This window comes from Eucyclogobius newberryi, unplaced genomic scaffold (genome assembly GCF_026437365.1).
Source record: "Eucyclogobius newberryi isolate DKJ021-1_F unplaced genomic scaffold, fEucNew1.0.hap1 SCAF_13, whole genome shotgun sequence".
Lineage (NCBI taxonomy): Eukaryota > Metazoa > Chordata > Actinopteri > Gobiiformes > Gobiidae > Eucyclogobius > Eucyclogobius newberryi.
In genome coordinates this window covers 32982598-32993312 of record NW_027315757.1, presented here as the reverse complement: position 1 = coordinate 32993312, position 10715 = coordinate 32982598, and the positions used below count along the sequence as shown (strand labels likewise).

At 44.9% G+C, this 10715-nt stretch overlaps 2 protein-coding genes across 2 annotated transcripts in view; one reads left to right on the top strand and one right to left on the bottom strand.

Moving 5' to 3' along the window:
• Nucleotides 1-5888, top strand: part of LOC140358819 (beta-1,4 N-acetylgalactosaminyltransferase 2-like) — a 15497-nt gene extending 9609 nt beyond the window's left edge. The window contains exons 8-11 of the mRNA XM_072443869.1: nucleotides 4005-4186; nucleotides 5167-5310; nucleotides 5382-5610; nucleotides 5710-5888. Of these exons, the coding sequence (XP_072299970.1) occupies nucleotides 4005-4186; nucleotides 5167-5310; nucleotides 5382-5610; nucleotides 5710-5888 (734 nt within the window). The remainder of the gene's footprint in view (nucleotides 1-4004; nucleotides 4187-5166; nucleotides 5311-5381; nucleotides 5611-5709) is intronic.
• A 3786-nt stretch (nucleotides 5889-9674) lies between these two features.
• Nucleotides 9675-10649, bottom strand: LOC140358658 (uncharacterized). Its single transcript, XM_072443654.1, has one exon. It carries the CDS (start codon nucleotides 10632-10634, stop codon nucleotides 9708-9710), a length of 927 nt encoding a protein of 308 aa, XP_072299755.1. The 5' UTR covers nucleotides 10635-10649; the 3' UTR covers nucleotides 9675-9707.
• Nucleotides 10650-10715: the final 66 nt, after the last annotated feature.

The window sequence follows — 10715 nt, the reverse complement described above, 5'->3', positions numbered from 1 at the left end:
CGCCCCCCTCACCAGTGAACATCCAGGGACGGGACATTGAGAGAGTGACTCATACAAGGACCTGGGTGTTCATCTGAACCACAAACTGGACTGGACTCATAACACAGACGCACTGTACAGGAAGAGCCAGAGTCGGACGCAATACTGACTTAACCATGTGTAATACTGACTTAACCATGTGTAATACTGACTTAACCATGTGTAATACTGACTTAACCATGTGCAATACTGACTTAACCATGTGCAATACCGTCATATTCCTGTGCAATTACTGTCGTACTCACAAGCAATAGTGTTACATTCATGTGCATATAACTGATGTAAATAGAGTGTTTATTTTCCCCATTATTATTTGTATTATCTTGTCTTACGCTAGCTGTTTTTTATTCAATTTTAATTTTAAGTTTAATTTTAATCGTTATTTATTTTCCCCCTCCATTCCTTATTAGGAAATGAGAGGTTTTGTCTATAGGAGTGTTTGTTTATAAGTAGGGCTGGGCAAGTTAACGCGTTATTATCGCGTTAACTCACTTATTTAACGCGATCAATTATTTTAACGCGCATTAACGCAGGTCGGATTCCCCTGGTCCGCACCAGTTCTAAAGCCTCGTACAAACCGCTGCGGCCGAATCGCGCCCGACGCAGAATTTGAGCGAGTGTACATTAGAAAGACAAACGAACCGGACGCGTGTTCTCGACGCGCTGGACTAAATACACTCGGCAGCAGACGTCCGAGTCGTCCTGCACATGCGCAGTGGAGGAGAGTCGTCCTGCACATGCGCAGTGGAGGAGAGTCGTCCTGCACATGCGCAGTGGAGGAGAGTCGTCCTGCACATGCTCAGTGGAGGAGAGTCGTCCTGCACATGCGCAGTGGAGGAGAGTCGTCCTGCACATGCGCAGTGGAGGAGAGTCGTCCTGCACATGCGCAGTGGAGGAGAGTCGTCCTGCACATGCTCAGTGGAGGAGAGTCGTCCTGCACATGCGCAGTGGAGGAGAGTCGTCCTGCACATGCGCAGTGGAGGAGAGTCGTCCTGCACATGCGCAGTGGAGGAGAGTCGTCCTGCACATGCTCAGTGGAGGAGAGTCGTCCTGCACATGCGCAGTGGAGGAGAGTCGTCCTGCACATGCGCAGTGGAGGAGAGTCGTCCTGCACATGCTCAGTGGAGGAGAGTCGTCCTGCACATGCGCAGTGGAGGAGAGTCGTCCTGCACATGCGCAGTGGAGGAGAGTCGTCCTGCACATGCGCAGTGGAGGAGAGTCGTCCTGCACATGCGCAGTGGAGGAGAGTCGTCCTGCACATGCTCAGTGGAGGAGAGTCGTCCTGCACATGCGCAGTGGAGGAGAGTCGTCCTGCACATGCGCAGTGGAGGAGAGTCGTCCTGCACATGCTCAGTGGAGGAGAGTCGTCCTGCACATGCGCAGTGGAGGAGAGTCGTCCTGCACATGCGCAGTGGAGGAGAGTCGTCCTGCACATGCGCAGTGGAGGAGAGTCGTCCTGCACATGCGCAGTGGAGGAGAGTCGTCCTGCACATGCTCAGTGGAGGAGAGTCGTCCTGCACATGCGCAGTGGAGGAGAGTCGTCCTGCACATGCGCAGTGGAGGAGAGTCGTCCTGCACATGCTCAGTGGAGGAGAGTCGTCCTGCACATGCGCAGTGGAGGAGAGTCGTCCTGCACATGCGCAGTGGAGGAGAGTCGTCCTGCACATGCTCAGTGGAGGAGAGTCGTCCTGCACATGCTCAGTGGAGGAGAGTCGTCCTGCACATGCGCAGTGGAGGAGAGTCGTCCTGCACATGCGCAGTGGAGGAGAGTCGTCCTGCACATGCTCAGTGGAGGAGAGTCGTCCTGCACATGCTCAGTGGAGGAGAGTCGTCCTGCACATGCGCAGTGGAGGAGAGTCGTCCTGCACATGCTCAGTGGAGGAGAGTCGTCCTGCACATGCGCAGTGGAGGAGAGTCGTCCTGCACATGCGCAGTGGAGGTGAGTCGTCCTGCACATGCGCAGTGGAGGAGAGTCGTCCTGCACATGCGCAGTGGAGGAGTTGTGCTGTGCTGCTTTTCTCGTGGTGTGAATGGAGTTTAATGTTGGACCATGGCTTTGGTTTATTAACTTTACAAAGTCAGCAGCTATAGGCGCCAGCCGAGGCAACCCGCCGGGGGCCCGCATGAGCATGTCCCGCCGGGGGCCCGCGTGAGCATGTCCCGCCGGGGGCCCGCGTGAGCATGTCCCGCCGGGGGCCCGCGTGAGCAGGTCCCGACGGGGTCCCGCGTGAGCAGGTCTTGACGGGCGCCGTAGCTGGGGAGATCCGCGAGAAGGCGCGCGTCATTATCAGCTGAAAACGTGAATAATCTGGTGCCTTAGCAACTGGCTTAGTGCAGAGGAGTAAAAAAACACCCAGTTTTAGGAATCTACAAACTTTTCTGGTTCTTTTCAAAGCCCTGGCAGTGGCAATAAGCTTTAGTTTTGTGTTTGACATTGTTTAAGTTAAAATGAACACAATGTATTTATTTGTATTGAACTGGTTAAGTGTTTGTTTGCACAACTCATGTTATGGAGCTTTAGAATGTACAAACTGTACTGAAGGGATTTCTGGTTTAGGGACATTTGGTACTAGACTGGTTCTGCTGCTCCTAGAATGTGTTTTGAGTGTCTAATGTTTCATGAGATTACAATGTTTCTGACGTTACCGCTGAAGTGGCCTGTTAATCTTTAATGATTGTGGCTCAGGATTTTGTGGCAAGTGAATACTTAATATTTTATTTAACTGCTACTGAATAAAAATGCTGATGCACTTTACACTTCTTTTGAATTAATTTTGAATTTTGCATGTAAAAATGCGATTAATCGTGATTAATCAGGGAAATAATGCATTTAATCGCGATTAAACATTTTAATTGTTGCCCAGCCCTATTTATAAGAGTTTTTGTTTATAAGAGTTCTTCTATTAAGAGTGTTTTTTAAACTTCCTATAAGTTATCTGTCCTTTTCCTCTGTATCTACTGCGTTGCAACAATGAGATTTCCACATGTGTGGACAATAATATCTTATCTGATCCTATCTTATTCTGAACAAGAGGTGTGATCATGTCAAAATATGAGGTGGAGTGAAGTAACTTGAGGGCGTGGTCTGGTGCATTCTGTGAATGGCCAGAATTGTAACTAACTAACTGTAAACTTCAAAACTAGTGCACTGGAGTCGTGTTAAACCAACCTGCATTGGGATAAATAGCACAAATTCTAAAATAATGAATACTGTCCAGTTTTACGTGGTTAAATTAGTCTCACATTCACGTAAATGGTGCAGCGCTATTATACACATTACACACTCTTAAAGGTCTTTTCTGGACACCTCCAGCGCTGGACTGCATGGTCTGGACCAGACTTGAATGTGAGAAACATCTATTTGGGAACTTATAAATATATCCATACTGTCGCCTTCCCACCACATCCCACCGAGCACTCTGGTGTTCACCCGCCCGTAACGGTGTGGTGCTGAGCACAGAACACACCAAAGTCCACACAGCGCACACATATCGCTGCCTGTAAACTCTCCACGCTGGGGGACAATCATCACCGGGGCTCAGAGGCCTGGCACTGGGACTAATGCGGGTCATCTCAGCAGTCTGGGGGTGTGTGCTTGGGGATCATCCGCTCTTGTGGCTCTGCTGCTGCCTGCTCTCGTTTATGGATCACAAGTCAAGTTTACGAGCAGAGATGTGTGCGCAGATTGTGGTGCATTCTGTCCTCAAAACCTGTATAATTTTACTTCCACTTCACAATTGTGTGCCATTTTGTGTTGGTCGTCCACACAAAAAATCCAGTACAATTTATTTGTTTGTGGTCATGGCGTGACAAAATTTGAACATGTTCCTGGGGTACGAAGGCAACTCACAATAGGAGAGGCGACGTGAGATGTTTAGTACATGTCGTCCTCTGTCATTGTATGTGGCAGTGTAAACAGAGTTAGTGGTTTCAGAAGTAATGCTGATTTCTCCTCTGTCTCTCAGACATCAATTCACAAGTCACCGTCACCATCAAGACCTTTCTGCGCTACAACAATCTCAAAGTCCTACTGAGCAGCATCCGCAGGTTTTACCCCAATATAACAGTGATCATTGCAGACGACAGCAAGAAACCAGAAAAGATAACAGGAGAGAACATCCAGCAGTATATCATGCCACCGGCTCAGGTAACACTCAAACTACATCCAGAAAGCATTTTTAACAGATTAGATCCATATTTGCTGTCCACATTGAATACCACAAAAAGCCCGTGCACATGATGGAGACCTTGTTTGACTGGGCAACGTGTGTTTCATTGTCTCATCGATGTGTGAGGAGGGCAGCAGCCTGGAAGGACCCACACCAGAAGTGAGCTCCCAATGGGCCATCCATTCATAACATTGAGGATTTTTTTTTATTTGATTTTATTCATTATTTTGATGATTGCCATTTTAATTAGGGTCACAAAGGCATGTAAAGAATTCCACTTTGCAACACCAGAGGGCATCTTTTGGGCACTTTTCTAAATTGCCATGAGGGGCCACTGGTACAGAGGAACTTCCTCACACATGTTTGCATATCTGGAGACGCTTCTAGACTATCAACTGTGTCCCTCATAAAAAACAGGTACAGAGTGCTTCCTTGAGGATGGGCTGAAACAGCGTGCTGCGATACTCACAGAGTTACGCACGGGTAGCCCCCGTTTATCTGCTCATCCGAGGAGAAGGAGAGAGACTTTTCTCTAGCCAAAGACTGCTGGAATCCATCAAAAAAACACTTTGGGCACATACCAGTCTATGAGGTACCACTGTAGCACTGTAGGAAGGTTAAACATGGATTTTGCATGATATGGGACCTTCAAGTTTTTATGCAAGTTTGATGCAGTTTGACTAATAAATTCAGGTCTTATCGCATTTCCAATATTGACTTTTAGATTAAACTCTTCCTAATATTGTTTTATACTCTTCAGTTTAACATTCATAGTTATACTCTATGTACAAACAATCATATATTTTTGCTTCCACATAATTGATACGGTCCGTGTATCACATTATTGTTGGGTGTGGATCCAGGTCATGTACTCCAAGTAGACCATTCCTGATCTGGGCCAATAGTATGTATTATATCAAGTGATGATGACTTCTCTTCTGTATGTATGTATCATCAGGGTTGGTTTGCCGGCAGAAACCTGGCTGTTTCCCAAGTCACTACAAAGTATTTTCTGTGGTCGGATGATGACTTTGTGTTCACCGAAAACACAAAGATAGAGAAGATGATAGAAGTCATGGAGGCTGTGCCTGAACTTGATGTGGTAATTAGTTTGAACTAATGCTGTGTAGTATTTGTAGAGATTCTATTACATGTTTCCTTTGTTTACTTAAGGTTGGTGGCTCAGTGCAAGGAAACCAGTTTTATTTTTCACTTGAGTATGATGAAGGAGATGAGGCTGAAGGAGGTTGTCTATACAGGAAGTCCTCTGGAAGATTTCATGCACTTCGTGGTTATCCACAATGCTTTTTGGCCAGTGGAGTGGTCAATTTCTTCCTGGCTCGTACTGACTCCATCCAGAAATCTAGATTTGACCCCCTCCTGAAGAGAGTTGCACACTCAGGTAAGCAAAAGCAACGGATGTCATGTGGCAATAGGGCTTAAAATGTTTGTATGTTTCCTAATTAAACAGTGAAATATTTCATTTTTGTGTCCACACTAGAATGGTTTATGGATGGACTGGGCTCCTTGATGGTGGCCTCCTGTAGTGACGTGTCTATTGGTCATCAGCCAAAGACGAATTCCAACGAGTATAAAAAGTTTCGGTATGATATGGATACAGCATTCAAATTCCAACTGCACTACTTCAAAAACAATCTGAAGTGTATAAAGTTTGGATGAACAGCTACCAGAGGCCCCTGGGAGCTTGAGGGTTCTTCAGTATCTTTGCTGTTCCTACACTGCACTTTTCTGGACCGAGATATCTGATGTTTTTCCTGGGAACTGCTCAAGTCATTCCTCCAGTTTGGGGGCCATTCCTCCAGTTTGGGGGCCATTCCTCCAGTTTGGGGGCCATTCCTCCAGTTTGGGGGTCATTCCTCCAGTTTGGGGGTCACTGCCCCAAGTGCTCCGTTCACTACGGGGACCACCGATACCTTCAGGCTCCAGACCTTCTCCAGCTCCTCTCTGAGGCCTTGGGATTTCTCTAGTCTCTCATGTTCCTTTTTCCGGATGTTTCCATCCCAACGTACTGCAATGTCCATCACCACGGCTTTCCTCTGACTCTTGTCGACCACCACTATGTCTTCTCCACCACTTTTGCAGATGTTTCTGTGCACTATGCCAGCCACCTGATTATGGCGCTCCATGTAGGCTGTCCCTACCAGCATCTCACACACAGCACGGCCTACACCTTGGGTCTTGTCTGGTGTGGTAGATCTGGGCCTATATATATATATGTGTTTGTTTTGTTAATTAATTTGTTCTATAATCAATAATCATTTTCAATGTATGTAGGGGGGTATTGCCCCTTCTAACTTCCATACACAAAGTTGTGTTCTTCTGTAAATAAATTGATCAAATACTTTTGCTTCGGCAAACTAACTTCAGCAAAACATCACCTGCCTAAATATCTGTCCATTTTAGAGGTGGGGCCATATGTGATTGAATCCCACGTCTTGGTTGTGCAGAGTGGCCCCACGGTTTTCTTCAATGGTGCCGGCCTCTGTGTCTGACTGACAATAGTATTTCAGCACCTTGGACAGTTCTTGAAGTTCTTAATGCTTTTACTCTCTCAGACCGACAGGAGGCAGTATTCCTGATGAGAGATATAAGCTATCCAAGTGTTGAACCTGATTCTTTATATCAGTGATACGGTTCATATATTCATTAAAACACACAACAATTAACATTTTCATTAAGAACACCTTTTGTATTATGTCCTTTCATCTCTATTACACATTATATAGGCTCATAGAATTTTCTCCAAAACACAGTACAGCCTATAAACTTGACTTCTATATAATATTAAATCACAAAGAAAATGTATGAAAATTCATCAATAGAGATGACTTCAGAATCTTTTACACATTGATGAAGTACAGTGAGGACCTGCAGGTGTCTGTGAAATATGAAAACTCACAGTAAATACTTTAAATGTCAACGCATTAATGCATTATTATCAGTAGGACAACAGAAAGTGCAGTTTGTGTTATTTTTATTGAAAAAATTAAATAAATTAGGGTTTAATTTAATTTTGAGTTAGAGAGTGACACAATTTATTGCTATTGTATCATCTTCTATTTGGGTCATTCTCACTTCAGAAGGTTTAAACCTAAAATGTAAGTATAAAATAAACGGGAAAGTATTGACTGCATTTTGTGATTAGGCCAACAGGTGTCAGCGCCACATTCACCAAGTAGAGAATAATCAGAGATGGATCAGTTATGTTTACTTGAGTACATTTTTCAAGAAATTACAAATCTTGCAGTAACTTTATGACTATACTTTTACTCTTTACTCTTTTTACTGAAGTAGCAGTACTCTTACTTGAGTAAAAGTGTTGGTTCCTCTCACTGTGAATAAAAAAGCTTTGTGTAGAAAATAATGACATGATTTGAACATTTGTGTTTCTTGCACCTCGGCTTCAGATATGATTTAAGGTGCGTTCACACTTGCATTCAACGCATCAAAAATGGGACTAAAGTAAAACTGAACCCAAAGATAAACCAGGACTAGATTAGGACTTGAAGAGGACCAAACCAAGTCTACATTAGGGATAAAATGGGCTCGATTTAGGACCAAATAACAAATAAGTGAGAACACAACACTTTGTTTTTCTCATTTGTGTGTCTCTACACAACACCTCTGAGAATAATGAGTTTATATTTAGTGTATAAACCTTTATTATTGTTGACCACTTCCCTGCTCACTGCCTGTAGGTTTGTCCCGTTAGTCCCCCCTGATTTACCATGACATCATCGGTCACCCCGGAAAGCAGACCACCTGATCTCACCCCCGGACCCTGTCAGGAAGTGAGGCAACAGCTTTGGAATGTCCCCCCCCCCGCCTAACCAACCCAGCTCGCGAGCTCCAAGACGAACAAGTGGGGCCCTCTTTCTCTCTCACGTCCCGTCCTCCCCCGGTCCTCTCCCATCCTCCACTGTCCCCTCCCCGTCCTCCCCCATCTCCTCCCCGTCCTCCCCCATCTCCTCCCCGTCCCCTCCCATCCTCCCCCTCCCTCCCCTCCCCCGTCCTCCCCGTAAGTGACGCTTCTATAAAGTCCTTGAAAAGCAAAAAGGGAAGTCACAGCGTTTTGAGACAGAAAAGTGGTGAGAGGAATGGAGAGGGGCACGTGGGTGAATATCATTAGGTGTCCCTGGCAAGTCTTTTGTCATGTAAAAAGTAATTCTCAACATTCAGTTTTAGGCTTATGTTCTTTGTCCATAAAAACCCGTTTCCCCATGTCTTGGCAATATAACCCAAAACATTATAATAGTAATAACAATAATCATATTACAAATTCAACTGTTGGCTAAGGCTTATTAAATTAGAAGATGAAGGAGGTTCCACATTTGGCATAACCTTTTGTCTCGTTTCATTTCTGGTGTTTTTACTTAAAACATCTTGAAAGACATAGATTACTATGAGCTGTATCGCCTCTCCACAGATCTGATTTATAACTTGGCCTAGTGGCCACGATTTGTCTCCATAGAAATTCTATACCATAGCCTTCTGTGGATCATTCCAGGGAAAGTAATAGCATTTTCTTTGAGAACAGAGGTTACATACTTCACCTTTAAAGGTCCAGCCTGTCGTCACCATGGCAGTGGACAATTGTATACTAAAATCAAACTATTATATTTAGGCTATAATCGTTTATTTAAAAAGTTTCATAAGCATATTCAGAACTTCAAACATGTTACTTTTTATTTTAATGTCCAACAACGTCAAGTCCATGGCAGTGGATGTGTTGAGTTTAACATAGATCTATCAGGAGGTAGTAGGTTACACTTTATTGTCAGAAGTACATGTCTTTATGCACAGTGTAGTGTCTATACGTCATAAGGAGTTCAATATTGAAATATAAATAATAAATATAAATAAGATTGCATGAACACAACACTTACCTGTACTTTCCTACCCTCAATGTACAAAATAGTGCAGAGACAAATGGGGTTCTAAAAAGCACATATAAAATTTCACATAGAGAACACAAGATTGTAGTGTAATTGTCTCTGGTGACTGGAGCATTTGAACTTGTCTTCATTTATTCCCTTTTGTCAGTCATCTGATAAAAGGGAACCATGTAAACATAAAGGCAAGGCCATATATGACCAAATCAACCATCCTGGGGAAACATTTGTCAAACCCACAATTTTAGTGCTATTGGCTTCAACTTTGAAAAGACACAACAGATGACACTGTCTGTCTGAAAATCCCCTGGGATGATAAAGGGTTAATTAAACTACACTGAACATATGACATGAAAAGGATAATAATGACATGGAAGTCTAGGGTCTAATGGTTTTCAACCATAATCACAAATATCCAACGAGAACCTGTCCATCCTCATATTTGTGATTGAAATGATGTCAGAAAAAAACTAAACTAATTTAAATTTGATAAAGTAAGAACCAATTTTGCACCAAACAGTGTGTGGATTTTTAAGAACAATGGATATTGTACGGTCTTAATTGTTTTGACTAGAATTCTGTGCCTTTAGTGCTGAGTCTCGATCTCTACCACAGTCCAGTCTCCAGGAGGAGAGCTCCCATGAGTGTCTGGGGAGTAGCTGCTCACTGAGGTGACTGTAGCTGTGGGGGGGCTGAACTGTGGCCACATGGTGCTCTCCAGGGGGCTGAGACTGCCACCACTGCCCTCAGGAAGGAGCAGGAGAGAACTCCCATCTTCAGACAACATGAGTGTTTGGTTGATGAGCTGCTGAACCATGTCCATATTCATGTTCCACTCAAGCTCCTGCATATGCACTGGATACACGTGGTTTTGAGAGCCATATTCACTGTGGTTATGGCCATTGAGCACAACTTCCTTCTGCATGTTCATGTCGTTCTCTTCCTCCTCATCACTGGTCTCCATGGCTTCATAGATGGTGCACAGACCTGAGGAAGGGGAAAGCATGAGTCCAGTGGGGCTCCTCCTGAGCTGCTGTTGCTGCTGCAGGTGTTTCTGATGCATGCGGTACTGCAGCTCTAGCTCCAGCTGCCACTGCAGCCTGTGCCTGTGCTGCAGCTGGAGCAGCTCCTGCCTCTGCTCCTCCAGCTGCTTCTGCTGCTCCAGCCTTTGTGCCTCCTCCTCCAGCCAATGAGTCTTCAGCCGCTCGAGCTCCTTACACTGCTGCAGCTCCAGCAGCTTCTCTTGGTGCTTCTCCAGCCTGTGGAACTGCTCCCCTACAACAGGAGCGTCCATACATGATTCTATCAGAGGTCCAAAATATTCAGCCAGAGCAGGGTCAATTGGCCTCCTGTTGCCAGGTACAAGAGCCATATAGTGGCCATTGGCTATGAGCAAACTTGCATTGTGGTTCTGATTCTGATGATTCTTCTGGCGCTGTAGGGCATCTTCATCTTCATCCTCCTCATCAGACATCTCATTACCTGTCAGACAGTTAAGATCACTTGGTTGCATCCATGAGATGCATGCATAAAACCCACAGGTAAGACAACGATAGGACCAAAGGGGTTCAGAAAACACCAGACATACAGAAGG